At 41.8% G+C, this 17,228-nt stretch overlaps 1 protein-coding gene across 1 annotated transcript in view; it reads right to left on the bottom strand.

Moving 5' to 3' along the window:
- Nucleotides 1–17,228, bottom strand: part of fam133b (family with sequence similarity 133 member B) — a 60,315-nt gene that overhangs the window by 11,782 nt on the left and 31,305 nt on the right. Inside the window, exons 5-10 of the mRNA XM_073024577.1 lie at nt 15,339–15,368; nt 15,129–15,200; nt 8,612–8,710; nt 8,473–8,526; nt 3,497–3,571; nt 2,353–2,460 (exon numbers count right to left, since the gene is read on the bottom strand). Coding sequence (XP_072880678.1) covers nt 2,353–2,460; nt 3,497–3,571; nt 8,473–8,526; nt 8,612–8,710; nt 15,129–15,200; nt 15,339–15,368 — 438 coding nt within the window. The remainder of the gene's footprint in view (nt 1–2,352; nt 2,461–3,496; nt 3,572–8,472; nt 8,527–8,611; nt 8,711–15,128; nt 15,201–15,338; nt 15,369–17,228) is intronic.

The raw sequence follows: 17,228 nt of genomic DNA, 5'->3' as shown, positions 1-17,228 counted from the left end.
CTCTTAAATTCAATCCCTCTAGCAATGAAGGCCAATGCTCTATTTGCCTTCTTGATGGCCTGCTGCATCTGCAAACTAACCTTTTGTGATTCATGTACAAGCACTCCCAAGTCCCTCTGCACAGCAGCATGCTGCAATTTTTTACCGTTCAAATAATAACCTGTTCTAGACCAGATAAATTTGAGGGCAGGGTGGAAGCTGGGGATAAAGCGGATGAAGTTAACAAGATCCGCATGGATGCAGGAAGCAGCACCAATGCAGTCATCGATGTAGCATGGGAAAAGTGCGGGGCGGACACCAGTGTAGGCTTAGGACACAGACTGTTCCACATACATAATCACAAACAGGTAGGCATGGCTGGGACCCATGCGAGTGCCCATGCTACACTTCTTGTTTGAAGGAAGTGGGAAGAGCTGAAGGAGAAATTATTTAGAGTGAGGGACAAGTTCCGCTAGGCAGAGGGGAGTGGTGGTTGAGGGGAACTGGTTGGGAAAGAAATGGAGAGTTTTAGGGCCTTCTTGGTGGGGGATGGAAGTGCATAGGGACTGGATATCCATAGTAAAAATAAGATGATGGGGCCAGAGAACCTGAAATTATTGAAAAGATCCAGAGCGTGTGAAGTGTCATGGATGTAAGTAGGAAGGGACCGAAATGGGGGGTGGGGGTGTGAAATGAAACAGAGTTGAGATATGCAGATGAGTTCAGTGGGGCAGGAGCAAGCTGAAATAAAGGGTCTATCTGGACAAGTAGGTTTGTGGATCTTGAGTAGGAGGTAGAAACAGGAGGTCCAGGGTGCAGGAACTATGAGGTTGGTGGTGGTGGATGGGAGATCCCCAGATTCAAGGTTGGTGATGGCGTGGGAGATGGTCCTGGTGTTCTTTAATGGGGTCCCATTCAAGGGGTACGAGGTGGTGGCTTCTGAAAGATGGCGCTGGGCCTTAGCAAGTTAGAGGTCAGGAGTCAATGTCAGGAGTTTTTGCCAAGCTTCAGCTTCAAAGGCACTAGCCTCCCCATCATCAAGGGCATTTTCAAATGACAATGCCTCAAGAAGGGGTCATCGATCATTAAGGAACTTCATCACCCAGGTCATGCCCTCTTCTCAGTGCTACCCTCAAGGTGGTGATACAGGAGCAAGATGATGTACATTCAACATTTTATGAGCAGCTTCTTCCGCTCCACCATCAAATTTATGAACTGTTCATTAATTTATGAATAGTACCTCACTTTTTTTGTACTACACTTTTAATTTCTTTATATTTATTATAATTCATAGTATATTTTATGTATTGCACTGTACACCTGCCACAAAATAACAAATTTCACAGCATATGTCAGTGATAATAAACCGGATTCTGATTCTAATGAAGTTCAAACTTCTCCACTGAAAAAAATTTCCTCTGGTAGCCATTCTAGCCACTAGCTGGAACTGTGGCTTTGTCAGTTTCACACACTAGTGGAGCTGGTACTGGAATGACCTCTAAAACAGATTACACTGACACATACAGGTCAAACAAGGTACTGCAGGAACTCACAGCCATTGGAAACACAAGCATTCACTACTAAGAAACACAAATCTTATGACAAAAGGTTAGAAAGGATTAATTCAATATTTACAGACTTTTCATCAATGGATCAATTTTTTTAAAAAACAATAGCTACAGAAAGAAACATTCAGCTCTTCCCCCTATTATAATCAATTTTTACAGGAGCACCAAAGAATATCCTGACCAGCTACATTACCGTCTGGTACGAGAGTTGTAAGGTATCTGACCGCAAGTTCCTACAAAGGACTGTGATGACTGTTGAGAGGATCATCAAGGCCACTCTTTCACCCATTTATCAGAAGCACTGTATACACAAGGCCTTCAGCATTGCCAACAATCCTCCATCTGTATAAAAATCTCTTTGAACCATCCCCCATCATCAGTCATTGGTACTGTACAAAACTGTTAGGATGGACACAGCTTCATCCCCCAGGCCGTGAAACTGCTGAACTCCCTGCCACCACCCAAGTCTCATCACGAATGAAGTGCCAGCAGTGTTATACTACTTACACTTTAACTGACGTTGTTTGCTAAACGTCAATCTTCTGTAACATTTTGTTATCTGTGGTAATATTACTTTATACGTTGTGTGTGAGTTGTATCTGGACAGCATTCTAACTGGTTGTATCACTCTTTATTTTAGGTTTCCAGTATCTGCAGTTCTTTTTTAATTTACTGTAACATTCACAGTCTGGTACAAAGGGGTCACTGCACAGGATTGGAAAAGCTGCAGGAAGTTGTAAACTCAGCCAGCTCCATCATGGGCATGAGCCTCCCCAGCATCGAAGACACCTTCGAAATGTGATACCTCAAAAAGGCAGCATCCATCATTAAGGACCCCTATCATCCAGGGGCATGCCTGAAGAGAAACACAGCATTTATGGAACAGCTTCTTCCTTTCCAACATCTCCGATTTCTGAATGGACAATGAAACCATGAATACTACCTCAATACTTCTCTCTTTTTGTATTACTTAATATATTTCTTATTGTAACATATAGATTTTTAATATTATGTTTTGCAATGCACTGATGCAACAAATTTCATGATATATGTTAGCGATAATAAATCTGATTCTGATATTAACTGTTTATCTGCACAATGCGGAATCATGAGGGGTAATCCTTAATCAGAGCGAAAACTCAAATGACAAGGAAATAAGACCATAAGACACAGGAGCAGAAATAGGCCATTCAGCCCATTGAACCTGCTCCGCCATTCCATCATGGCTGATCCCGGATCCCACTCAACCCCATACACCTATCCTCTCACCATATCCTTTGATGTCCTGATCGATCAGGAAGCAATCAACTTCCGCCTTAAATTTATGTACGGACTTGGCCTCCACCACAGAGTTACTACTCTCTAGCTAAAAAAATTCCTCCTTACCTCTGTTCTAAAGGGTCGTCCCTCAATTTTGTAGCTGTGCCCTCTGGTTTTGGATACCTCCCACTATAGAAAATATCCTCTCCACATCCACCCTATCCAGTCCTTTCACATTTGGTAGGTTTCAATAAGATCACCTTGCATTCTTCTAAGTTCCGGTGAGTATAGGCCCAAAGCTGTCAAATGCTCCTCATAGGTTAACCCCTACATTCCCAGGATCATCCTCATGAACCTCCTCTGGACTAAGTGCAGTACATGTCAGAAAATGAACATGGTTCACCTCTGACACAAGGGCATTATTGAGGACAAGCCCTGGAATTCAAGCTCTGGTTTGGATTACTCAGGAGAAAAGGCTGAACCCAGCTACAGCGTAATAAAGCAGATGACATTTTCAGAATAATGGCGTCCCAAGTTCAATGTTAACAATACAGCAGCAATATTCCATCCAAAAGCTGTAAGATAACTTTTTCCCCAGTCTGACAAAAGAATCAAGTAGATAAAAACACTGGGAACAAACAAAAAGGAAAACATGGTGATCTAAATGCACATTGTGAAAATTCACTGACCTCATTCTCCTCAGCAGAGCCAGATTCCTCTGGTGTTCTTCGTGGTGTGTGATCCCGTTTCTTCTTTTTTTTATCCTAATTATATGCAAATTTAAGAATGCAGAGCCAATCAACATTACATAATATATAAAAGCATTTGTGAATGATTTGAAGGACAGTTAGCCTCCAGCTATCATTTCACTGATCCTAAGAGTTCGCTACTAAAAGAGGTTATTTCATTCAACATAATTTCTTCAGTCAAATAAAACTCATTGGAGTTTCATCTAACCACTTTAATACAAGCAACTTCGAAACTACTAGTGATCCTTTCCCCTCGTTCTTGAACAAAGTTTGAAATGAATGCTGAGATTCAATAGCACCAAATTTGGAACAAAATTTAGAACATGTATTTGAGCAAATGTTGATATGAATATTTTGAAAATTGTACAAGATTTGAAATTATTTGAAAACTTGAACAATGAGAAAAATTTGCGGAAAATTCAAACAAACTTTGAGATTCAATGGCGGAGATTACATTTTGCTTTATCTACTGGAAATTTTTTCATATCATATTTAAAAAATATATTTTTCATACTTTTTCGTTTGGAGAAGGAAGTCGGAGGTCAGAATGGGAGTGCGGCGGGAGCCATCTTGAATTTTTCTTATTCTCATTGGAGTTAAGAGAAGTGGGACTGCGCAGGTGTGTGATGGCAGGCAGTGAAGCGGGGAAAATTTAAAAAGAACACAGCCTTATACAGCGGGCAGCGTCGTTTGCAGGTAGCGGAGCAAGCCAGGAACAGAGTGAAAGCTTAAGGGCTTGGGCTCAACGGGCTTAGGCAGAAGTGGGCAAGGCAAGGTAGGTTTAGGTTTCAGTTTTTCCTGTTATTTGAGGAAAGGGGAAGTATGAGTGTGAGGGCAACTTGTTGTTCTTGGTGCCGGATGTGGGAAGTCCTGGAGTCTCTTAGCCTCCCGGAAGTCCACATCTGCACCAGGTGCGCCAAGCTGCAGCTCCTAAGGGACCGTGTTAGGGAACTGGAGCTGCAGCTCGATGACCTTCGTCTGGTCAGGGAGAGTGAGGAGTTGATAAGAGAGGAGTTCCAGGGAGGTGGTCACACTGGGGCCACGGGAGGCAGACAGGTGGGTCATGGTTAGGAGGGGGAAGGGGAAGAGTAAGGTACTGAAGAGCAAGGTACTAGAGAGTACCCCAGTGGCTGTACCCCTTGACAATAAGTACTCCTGTCTGAGTACTGTTGGGGGGGGGGGGGACAGCCTACCTGGGGGAAGCAACAGTGGCCGTGCCTCCGGCACAGAGTCCAGCCCTGTAGCTCAGAAGGATAGAGAAAGGAAGAGGAAGGCAGTAGTAATAGGGAACTTGATAGTTAGGGGGTCAGATAGGCGATTCTGTGGATGCGATCAGGAGACCCGGATGGTAGTTTGCCTCCCTGGTGCCAGGGTTCAGGATGTTTCTGATCGCGTCCAAGATATCCTGAAGTGGGAGGGTGAGGAGCCAGAGGTTGTGGTACATATAGGTACCAATGACATTGGTAGGAAAAAGGAAGAGGTCCTGAAAGGAGAATATAGGGAGTTAGGAAGGCAGTTGAGAAGAAGGGCCACAAAGGTAGTAATCTTGGGATTACTGCCTGTGCCACGCAACAGTGAGAGTAGGAATGGAATGAGGTGGAGGATAAATGCGTGCCTGAGGGATTGGAGCAGGGGGCAGGGATTCAAGTTTCTGGATCATTGGGACCTCTTTTGGGGCAGGTGTGACCTGTACAAACAGGACAGGTTACACTTGAATCCTGGGGGACCAATATCCTGGCGGGGGGATTTGCTAAGACTACTGGGGAGACTTTAAACTAGAATAGTTGGGGGGTGGGAATCAATTTGAAGAGACTAGGGAAGAGGAGGTTAGTTCACAAATAGAGAAAGCTAGTAGACAGTGTGTGAGGGAGTATAGGCAGGTGATAGAGAAGGGGAGCTCTCAGACCAAAGATGTAGGGGAGAAGGAAGAAAAAGATAATAAAGTTGATTGCATCGTTAGGGATAAACAGAGAGGAAGAGGTGGAAAGTTTCTTAAATGCATCTATTTTAATGCTAGGAACATTGTAAGAAAGGTAGATGAGCTTAGAGCATGGATTGATACCTGGAAATATGATGTTGTAGCTATTAGTGAAACATGGTTGCAGGAGGGGTGTGATTAGCAACTAAATATTCCTGGATTTCATTGCTTCAGGTGTGATAGAATCGGAGAAGCAAGAGGAGGAGGTGTTGCATTGCTTGTCCAAGAAAATATTACAGGGGTGCTTTGGCAGGATAGATTAGAGGGCTCATCTAGGGAGACTATTTGGGTGGAATTGAGGAATGGGAAAGGTGTAGTAACACTTATAGGGGTGTAGTATAGACCACCTAATGGGGAGCGAGAATTGGAGGAGCAATTTGCAAGGAGATAGCAGATATTTGTAGTAAGTACAAAGTTGTGATTGTGGGAGATTTTAATTTTTCACACAGACTGGGAAGCCCATTCTGTAAAAGGGCTGGATGGTTTGGAGTTTGTAAAATGTGTGCAGGATAGTTTTTTGGAGCAATACATAGAGGTACCAACTAGAGAAGGGGCAGTGTTGGATCTCCTGTTAGGGAATGAGATAGGTCAGGTGACAGAAGTATGTGTTGGGGAGCACTTTGGGTCCAGTGATCACAATACCATTAGTTTCAATATAATTATGGAGAAGGATAGGACTGGACACAAGGTTAAGATTTTTGATTGGAGAAAGGCTAACTTTGAGGAGATGCGAAAGGACTTCGAAGGAGTGGATTGGGACAATTTGTTTTATGGGAACGATGTAATAGAGAAATGGAGGTAATTTAAAGGTGAAATTTTGAGGGTACAGAATCTTTATGTTCCTGTTAGGTTGAAAGGAAAAGGTTAAAAGTTTGAGAGTGCCATGGTTTTCAAGGGATATTGGAAACTTGGTTCAGAAAAAGAGGGAGATCTACAATAAATATAGGCAGCATGGAGTAAATGAGGTGCTTGAGGGATATAAAGAATGTAAAAAGAATCAAGAAAGAAATTAGAAAAGCTAATAGATACGAGGTTGCTTTGGCAAGTAAGGTGAAAATAAATCCGAAGGGTTTCTACAGTTATATTAATAGCAAAAGGATAGTGAGGGATAAAATTGGTCCCTTAGAGAATCAGAGTGGACAGCTATGTGTGGAGCTGAAAGAGATGGGGGAGATTTTGAACAATTTCTTTTCTTCGGTATTCACTACGGAGAAGGATATTGAATTGTGTAAGGTAAAGGAAACAAGTAGGGAAGTTATGGAAACTATGACAATTAAAGAGGAGGAAGTACTGGCGCTTTTAAGGAATATAAAAGTGGATAAATCTCTGGGTCCTAACAGGATATTCCCTAGGACCTTGAGGGATGTTGGTGTAGAAATAGCAGGGGCTCTGACAGAAATATTTCAAATGTCATTAGAAAGGGGGATGGTGCCGGAGGATTGGTGTATTGCTCATGTGGTTCCATTGTTTAAAAAGGGTTCTAAGAGTAAACCTAGCAATTATAGACCTGTCAGTTTGACGTCAGTAGTGGGTAAAATAATGGAAAGTATTCTTAGAGATGGTATGTATAATTATCTGGATAGACAGGGTCTGATTAGAAATAGTCAGCATGGATTTGTGCGTGGAAGGTCATGTTTGACAAATCTTTTTGAATTTTTTGAAGAGGTTACGAGGAAAGTTGACGAGGGTAAAGCAGTGGATGTTGTCTATACGGACTTCAGTAAGGCCTTTGACAAGGTTCCGCACGGAAGGTTAGTTAGGAAGGTTCAATCGTTAGGTATTAATATTGAAGTAGTAAAATGGATTCAACAGTGGCTAGATGGGAGATGCCAGAGAGTAGTGGTGGATAACTGTTTGTCAAGTTGGAGGCCGGTGACTAGTGGTGTGCCTCAGGGATCTGTACTGGGTCCAATGTTGTTTGTTATATACATTAATGATCTGGATGATGGGGTGGTAAATTGGATTCGTAAATATGCAGATGATACTAAGGTAGGTGGCATTGTGGATAATGAAGTAGGTTTTCAAAGCTTCCAGAGAGATTTAGGCCAGTTAGAAGAGTGGGCTGAACAATGGCAGATGGGGTTTAATGCTTTTAAGTGTGAGGTGCTACATTTTGGTAGGAATAATCCAAATAGGACATACATCGTAAATAGTAGGGCATTGAAGAATGCAGCAGAACAGAGTGATCTAGGAATAATGGTGCATAGTTCCCTGAAGGTGGAATCTGATGTGGATAGGGTGGTGAAGAAAGCTTTTGGTATGCTGGCCTTTATAAATCAGAGCATTGAGTATAGGAGTTGGGATGTAATGTTAAAATTGTACAAGGCATTGGTAAGGCCGAATTTGGAGTATTGTGTACAGTTCTGGTCACCGAATTATAGGAAAGATGTCAACAAAATAGAGAGAGTACAGAGAAGATTTACTAGAATGTTACCTGGGCTTCAGCACCTAAGTTACAGGGAAGGCTGAACAAGTTAGGTCTTTTTTCTTTGGAGCGTAGAAGGTTGAGGGGGGACTTGATAGAGGTATTTAAAATAATGAGGGGGATAGATCGAGTTGACGTGGATAGGCTTTTTCCATTGAGAGTAGGGGAGATTCAAACAAGAGGACATGATTTGAGAGTTAGGGGCCAAAAGTTTAAGGTTAACATGAGGGGGAATTTCTTTACTCAGAGAGTGTAGCTGTGTGGAATGAGCTTTCACTAGAAGTGGTAGAGGCAGGTTCGGTATTGTCATTTAAAGTAAAATTGGATAGGTATATGGACAGGAAAGGAATGGAGGGTCAAGGGCTGAGTGTGGGCCAGTGGGACTAGGTGAGTGTAAGCGGCGGCACGGACTAGAAGGGCCGAGATGGCCTGTTTCCATGCTGTAATTGTTATATGGTTATATCACTTGCAATTAACAAAAGTCAGGCGGAATGAATAAATCGTTTTACTCACTCGTTCTTTTTCAGATTCCTCTTTGATTTTCTTTTTCTTTTTCTTTGTGGTTTCCTTATGAGGAAGGAACCAATAATTTTAACCAATTTTGGTAAATTCTCAACTTTATAAAAATGAGGCATTAAAAATGTTGTATTACCTTACTATTGACGTCACAACTTATTTGGAAATCATCTGTGGGTTTCCGCACAGTGGTATGCTTTCTCTTCCGTTTCTTTTTAACATGTTTCTTTTCATCCTGCAACAGAAGTTACAATTTCAGTACTTTATAACAAGCTGATTTAAATACACCCTTACCATATCAACCATTCGTAGTTACAACCAGATAAAGTTGGAATATGTCATTTTGATAATACAAAGAAATTGAACTGGGCTTGCATTATAAAAATAATAGTAATATAGTAATACCTCAATTCAAAACTGCCCAATGTATCACCTGCACTAGCCTACCTGCCATCAAGTTCATATATACAGAAAGGTGCAGGGAAAGGGCCAGTAACTTCACGGAGGATCCCACCCACTCTGCTTGTCCTACTCCCATTAGGGAGAAGGCTATGCAGCATGCATGCCAGGGCAACCAGGATCAGAAAAAAGTTACTTTCCCCAAGCAGTAAAGCTGATCAACACCTCCACCCACTAACCCACCCTTCCACACACCCAACCACCACCATTTTATCATTTCCTGTCAGAGTCACCTCGTGCACAGACACTCCTGTGCCTAGTGTCACTTTACAGGCAGTCCTTCAATTCATGAATATAACCTATCTTATGTATTTCTTTACTATTGTGTTCCTTAATTTGTTTCCTCCTGCTGCATCAGATCAAGATTAACAATTATTTCATTCTCCTTTATACTTGTATACTGGAAATGACATTAAATAACAGTCATAGAACATTACAGCATAGAAAAAGGCCCATCTACCCACTTTGTCCATGCTGAATTATTATTCTGCCTTCTCCCACCTACTCACACCGAGGTCATAGCTTGCCATACCCCTCACATCTATGTACCTATCCAAATTCCTTTTAAATGTTGAAATCAAACCTGCATTTACTACTTGCGCTGGCCGCTCGTTCACACTCTTACTACCCTGAGTGAAGAAATTCCACCTTAGGTTTCTCTTAAACATTTCATCTATCACCCTTAATCCATGATATCTAGTTGTTGTTTCATAGAAACATAGAAAACCGAAGCACAATGAAGGCCCTTTGGCCCGCAATACTGTGCTGAACATGTGCTTTCTTTAGAAATTACCTAGGGTTACCCATACCCGTTTTTTTAAGCTCCACGTACCTATCCAGGAGCCTCTTAAAAGACCCTATTGTATCCGCCTCCACCATCATTGCCGGCAGCCCATTCCACGCACTCACCACTCTGCGTTAAACACTTACCCCTGACATTCTCTCTGTACCTACTTACAGGCACCTTAAAACTATGCCCACTTGTGTTAGCCATGTCGGCCCTGGGAAGAAGCCTCTTACTATCCACACGAACAATGATTCTCATCATTTTACAGTGGCATGCAAAAGTTTGGGCACCCCTAGTCAAAATTTATGTTACTGTGAATAGTTAAGTGAGTAGAAAATGAACTGATCTCCAAAAGTCATAAAGTTAAACATGAAACATTCTTTTCAACATTTTAAGCAAGATTAGTGTATTATTTTTGTTTTGTACAATCTTAGAATGGGAAAAAAAGGAAAGGAGTACCATGCAAAAGTTTGGGCACCCCAGGAGATTTGAGCTCTCATATAATTCTTACCGAGATCTCAGACCTTAATTAGCTTGTTAGGGCTATGGCTTGTTCACAGTCATTGTTAGGCAAGGCCAGGTGTTGCAAATTTCAAAGCTTTATAAATACCCTGACTCCTCAAACCTTGTCCCAACAATCAGCAGCCTAGCACTCTGAAAATTAAAATAAATGATGCCCACAAAGCAGGAGAAGACTATAAGAAGATAGCAAAGTGTTTTAGGTAGCCGTTTCCTCAGTTTGTAATGTAATTAAGAAATGGCAGTTAACAGGAATGGTGGAGGTCAAGTTAAGGTCTGGTAGACCAAGAAAACTTTCTGAGAGAACTGCTCATAGGATTGCTGGAAAGGCAAATCAAAACCTGCAAAAGACCTTCAGGAAGATTCAGCAGATTCTGGAGTGGTCCACTGTTCTACTGTGCAGCAACACCTGCACAAATATGACCTTCATGTTAGAGTCATCAGAAGAAAACCTTTCCTGCATCCCCACCACAAAATTCGGCGTCAGAAGGTTGCAAAGGAAAATCTAAACAAGCCTGATGCATTTTGGGAAAAAAGACCCATAGACTGATGAAATTAAAATAGAACTTTTTGTCCGCAATGAGCAAAGGTATGTCTGGATAAAAAAAGGGTGCAGAATTTCATGAAAAGAACACCTCTCCAATTGTTAAGCATGGGGGTGGATCGATCATGCTTTGGATTGTGTTGCAGCCAGTGGCACGTGGAACTGGTAGAGGGAAGAATGAATTCAACTAAATACTAGCAAATTCTGGAAGCAAATATCACACCGTCTGTAAAAAAGCTGAAGATGAAAAGAGGATGGCTTCTACAACAGGATAATGATCCTAATCACACCTCAAAATCCAGAATGGACTACCTCAAGAGGCGCAAGCTGAAAGTTTTGCCACGGCTCTCATAGTCCCCCGACCTAAACATCATCAAAAATCTGTGGATAGACCTCAAAAGAGCAGTGCATACAACACGTCCCAAGAATCTCACAGAACTAGAAGCCTTTTTGCAAGGAAGAGTGGGCAAAAATCCCCCAAACAAGAATTAGAAGACTCTTAGCTGGCTACAGAAAGTGTTTACAAGCTGTGTTACTTGCCAAAGGTGGTGTTACTAAGTACTGACCATGCAGGGTGCCTAAACTTTTGCTTCGGGCCCTTTTCCTTTTTTGTTATTTTGAAACTGTAAAATATGGAAATAAAAAAGTAATCTTGCTTAAAATATTAAGGGAATGTGTCATCTTTAACTTTATGTCTTTTGGAAATCAGGTCATCTTTTACTCGCTTAGCTATTCACAGTAACAGAAACTTTGGCCAGGGGTGCCCAAACTTTTGGATGCCACTGTATACACCTCTATCAGGTCACCTCTCATCCTCCGTTGCTCCGAGAAAAGGCCAAGTTCAGTCAAACTATTCTCACAAGTCATGCTGCCCAATCCAGGCAACATCCTTGTAAGTCTCCTTTGCACCCTTTCATTCCATTGGAACCTTTGGATTCCATGGCTCCTTACTTTCTCAATAAGCCTGGCATGGGGTACCTTATCAAATGCCTTGCTGAAATCCATGTACATTACATCTACTGCTCTACCTTCATCAATGTGTTTAGTCACATCCTTTTAAAATTCAGTCAGGCTAGTAAGGCATGACCTGCCTTTGGCAGAGCCATGCTGACTATCCCTAATCGTATTATGTCTCTCCAAATGTTCATAAATCCTGCCTCTCAGGATCTTCTCTATCAACTTACCAACCACTGAATTAAGACTCAATGGTCTATAATTTCCTGGGCTTTCTCTACTCCCTTTCTTGAATAAGGGAACAACATCTGCAACCCTCCAATCCTCCGGAACCTCTCCCATCCCCACTGATGATACCAGACAAAGTACAACCTCTCCTCTGGTATGCTTCATCTATATATTATGTCAGGAAACCTTCCTGAACACACCTAACAAACTCCACCTCATCTAAACCCCTTGCTCTAGGAAGATGCCAATCAATATTGGGGAAGTTAAAATCTCACGACAACACTGTTATTGCATCTTTCCAGAATCTGTCTCCCTATCTGCTCCTCGATATCCCTGTTACTATTGGATGGTCTATAAAAAACACCCAGTAGAGTTATTGACTCCTTCCTGTTTCTAACTTCCACCCTCACCAGAGACTCAGTAGACAATCCCTCCATGATTTCCTCCTTTTCTGCAGCCCTGACACTATCTCTGATCAGCAGCGCCACACCCCCACCTCTTTTGCCTCCCTCCCTGTCCTTTCTGGAACATCTAACGCCTGGCACTCTAAGTAACCATTCCTGCCCCTGAGCCATCCAAGTCTCTGTAATGGCCACAACATCATAGCTCCAAGCACTGATCCACACTTTGTTCATAATACTCCTTGTATTAAAATAGACACATCTCAAACCATCAGTCTGAGCATATCCCTTCTCTATCACCTGCCTATCTTCCCTCTCACACTGTCTACAAGCTTTCTCGATTTGTAAGCCAATTGCCCCTTCCTCCGTCTCTTCAGTTCTGTTCCCATCCCCCAGCAATTCTAATTTTAGCCTTAGCAAACCTCCCTGCCAGGATATTGGTCCCCCTTGGATTCAAGTGCAACCCATCCTTTTTGTACAGGTCATTCCTACCCCAAAAGAGGTCCCAATGATCCAGAAACCTGAATCCCTGCCCCCTGCTCCACGCATTTATCCTCCACCTCACTCTATTCCTATACTCACTGTCGCGTGGCACAGGCAGTAATCCCGAGATTACTACCTTTTGAGGTCCTGCTTCTCAACTTCCTAACTCCCTGTAGTCTGTTTTCAGGATCTCCTCCCTTTTCCTACCAATATGTACCACGATCTCTGGTTGTTCTCCTTCCAACTTCAGGATATTGTGGATGCAATCAGAAAAATACTGGACCCTGGCACCTGGGAGGCAAACTACCATCCTTGTTTCTTTCCAGCGTCCACAAATTGACCTGTCTGCCTCCCTAACTATAGAGTTCCCTATCACTGCTGCCATCCTCTTCCTTTCCCTACCCTTCTGAGCCACAGCCACTGTTGCTTCCCCCAGGTAGGCCGACACCACCCCCCCCCCCTCCCCCCCACCCAGCAGTACTCAAACAGGAGTATTTATTGTTAAGGAGGACAGCCACAGGGGTACTCTCCGGTATCCGACTCTTGCTCTTCCCTCTCCTGACTCTGACCCACAAGTTCAGTGGAAAAAGCCCGCTTGCATCTACCCTACATGCATCCCTCCTCAATCTTCTACATTCTAAGGAATAAAGTCCTAATTTATTTAACTTTTCCCTATAACTTTGGTCCTCAAGATCTGGCTATCTTGACATCTTGAATCAAATTTAGTAACACTTAATTAATTTGTTGAAATAAAAGTCAAAAATAGTTTATGCTCAAGCTTTCAGTAGGAGCTTTACAAAGGAGATCAATACTTTATAAAAAAAACAATAACACAACAGAAAAAGGTTAAATTTAAAGATAATATATTATTGAGCAAGTTCAAGGCTTATGATTACAGGTTTAGTAATGGAACTTTGCTCATCATAGCGCAAAATGTAAAATTAGTCCCAGTTATTTTACAAATATATTGGTCCCTCATATTTTTGATTGTTTCTCACTATTAGTTTATATTTTTCTATGATTATTCCACTTCAGAAATTATTAAAAATTCTGAAAATTCCAAAATTAAAATCCACTCTTCTAAATATGAATCAATCGCTTCTCCATTCTCAAATCTAAATCTTGAACTCCTTATTCAGCTGCAATATTAATTTTGTGCCCAGAAAACATTTTACATTTGAGTGATCACTGCAATAAAACAAACTCTGAATCAAACGCTAACTACACTCGGAAATGCTTTGGGAGTAAGGTTTAAATATTTGATGAACATTCCTAATAAATTAATTTCACATTCAAATCTCCAAACTCTAAGATTTCATTATAAAACGAGATTTTAATGAGGTACATAAGACTGCTGTCGTTGGAGTTTAAAGCAGCAAAAATCAAGGTGATTTGTTAAAATACTTTATTTGAAAAGTATTGCAATATAAATATTTAAAAAATATGAACCCTGATTGAGAATCTGAAATTTTGCCAATTCCTAATTGCTGCTCTATAACAAACAAACTTCACTTTCATCAATGTGCCCAGAATCCACAAACCACACATGTAGGTTCACACATTTTAAGCAAGGATCTCAAAGTATATATTTTCTTTCTCTTTCAACTTGTACCAATGTGACTATGCTTACTTTATCAGATCATGAAACATAGAAGCAGGATTAGGCCATTCGGCCCATTGAGTCTACTCCACCATTCCATCATGGCTGACTTATTACCTTCTCATCCCCATTCTCCTGTCTTCTCCCTGTAAACTTTGTCACCCTGACTAATCAAGAACCTCCTAACCTCCACTTTAAATATATCCAATGTCTTGGACTCCACAGCCGTATATTGCAATGAATTCCACAGATTTACCACCCTCTGGCTAAAGAAATTCCTCATCTCTGTTCTAAATGGACATCCCTCTAATCTGAGACTGTGCTCTCTGATCCTAGACTCCCACACTACAGGAAGCACTCTCTCCACATCTACTCTGAGTAGGACTTTCAATATTTGATAGGAATACTGAGAATATTGAATAGGAAGATAATTATTGTGTAGGTTATCTATAATTTGTTCATTTATGTTAACTTGTGTTTGTGATTTACTGTGCTATTGCTGCTGCAAAAACACTAGTTTTCATGGCATTGACAACCTAGGATTATGACAATAAATTCCAATATTTGGTGATTATGGATACCATTTTCTGAATTTTTGATCCAGAAAATACTTTTACTAGCTTTTCCTTCCTTAATAATCTAGTACAAATATTATTCAATTTAAATGATTTGACGTACCTCATTATCAGTGTCCGAAGAACTGCTGGAAGAATCAGAACTTGATGATGAGGAGGAAGAAGATGAAGACGGCTTGACCAAACACAACAGAGTACAGCTTGTGAGATTTATCATTCAATTGATAGAAATGAAAGATTTAAAAATATATAGGAATGGACACAAATGAACACATTTTTAGGGGAAAAGATGTTTCTTTGAGGATTTGCTCACCCTACTTTTCTTCTTTTCCTTTCGTTTTTTCTAAATGGGACGGAGAACAAAGAAAACAAATTTCATTAAATTAGAATATATTTCAGGCATTTTACATTGAGAAAGTTGCTTCTTTTTCATTAAAAGAATTGGCCATTCAGAAAATAATATAAGTAAAACAAGCAGAAAATCAGGTTCAATCATAAAACATCTGAATAGCTAGAAATTATTAAGGAATATTTATAATGGCACCTTTAGCAGCTATTAGGGATTATTCTGGAGTTATGAAATTATGGATCGCATATTACAGATGAACTAAAATGAGAGTCAGAATTCAGGAAGTAAAACCTGCTCACAGTTTAATTTTCAATTGATATTATGAATATTACTTTTTTGTAATATTTATTGATTTTATAATTTGCTATAATTTTGGTTTTGCACTATAATGCTGATGCAAAACAGAGGACTGCCAAATGCTGTTGTTGCCTCAGGTCAACAGATAGGTGACCCATGGGTCTGAGACTGACTTTCAGTGTTATTTAACAGCTGTTGTTTTGCCCCTTCTCCATCTCTGTGGGACAGGTGAGTCCTGGGCAGGACGCCCTACTCACTTAAGGAAGTGTCTCCCATAGCCTCTCCTTTCCAAGTGTAGTGATCACCGCAAGACCACTGCTTGGTTTGCCATGCAGGAGGTCACTCGCACATGGCCTCTCCTACACTATTGCCATTCCTCAAGGTTGTTATAGCTGGTGGTGGTAGTGGGAACAAGCTCTCACTACCTATTAAATTCTCCCAAAGACATGCTCCTCAAAAATAGCCTCTGACAACCAACTTCAACCTTCATGTGTGGCTTAGCTACTAATCCCGGCGGAACTGTTTCTACATTCTGGAGAAGGGGGGAAAGGCGGGTTATTAGTGCCTTTTAAACTAGTCGTTTCGGGCAGATGGGGCTCGTCAGCCATGGTTGGCAGCTCGTCTAGAAGGAAAACTCTGATCTTTAACTTCTGTTGCCTTGCAGCTACACCCACTCATGGGGAAGGCTTCAGGAGTAAGCCCAGATGGAAAAATCCGGAGCTGAAGTCCCTAAGGAAGTCCTACATTGAGTTCAACGCTGACTGGCAAGTCCTGCGACACTGCTGTTACCAAACTATACCAGTCTCTGCCATTCCTTTGGGTTCATCAGATGCATGGAGAAGCGGAGCTTGCTACATGGGTAACCGCTTGCTCTCCATTTCATATTGCCCAGGCTTGTGTATTTCGACAGCTGGGATGCAAAACGATGGTCAACTCTGACCCACAGAGACCCTCACCTCACCTCACACTACTGTGCCTTCTCATGGCGTCCCTGTTCTTACCGAGTTTACTACGTAATGGAATGACCACATGTCCAATAGCATAACTGGGCGGGTAGGCTAGGCTCATCCGCCTTGGCTGGTGGCCAGCCTAGGAGAAGGACAACTCAGATTCCAAACTTGGGTAGATGGGACTCATTAGCCTTGCCAGGTGGTCTGTCTAGGATGCTCAACTTACAGCCTTCCAGTCACTGCAGTTCTCTGTGCCATTGTGGAATGGGTCCTCAAGCATCGACCCTCGCTATAAACCTATGCAGCGCACGCAGGAAGAAAGGTCCTACATTGACTGCAGAGTACAAGGGGGCATAACTTTCTATGAAAAATGTGTCTTAAATATTTTTCCTGTGATTGTGAGGCCCTGTTGGACATTGGTAAATTAGAATACTGCGAGACCGGTGATGGAAGAAGTTGTGTGGCCACAATTGCTATGCAGACCTGGCCCCAATACCACGGTGTTACCTGTTACAGCCACCCAAGGGCTGAGGCAGCAGAGGTGGCGTGGGAGAGAACAGAGGTGTGCCGGGTGTGCTGAGTTGGGGACTAGCCCTACAGGCCAGCT

This window comes from Hemitrygon akajei, chromosome 20, assembly GCF_048418815.1.
Source record: "Hemitrygon akajei chromosome 20, sHemAka1.3, whole genome shotgun sequence".
Classification (NCBI taxonomy): domain Eukaryota; kingdom Metazoa; phylum Chordata; class Chondrichthyes; order Myliobatiformes; family Dasyatidae; genus Hemitrygon; species Hemitrygon akajei.
Note: the sequence above shows the minus strand (reverse complement) of the source record. Positions and strands in the feature narration are given on the sequence as shown.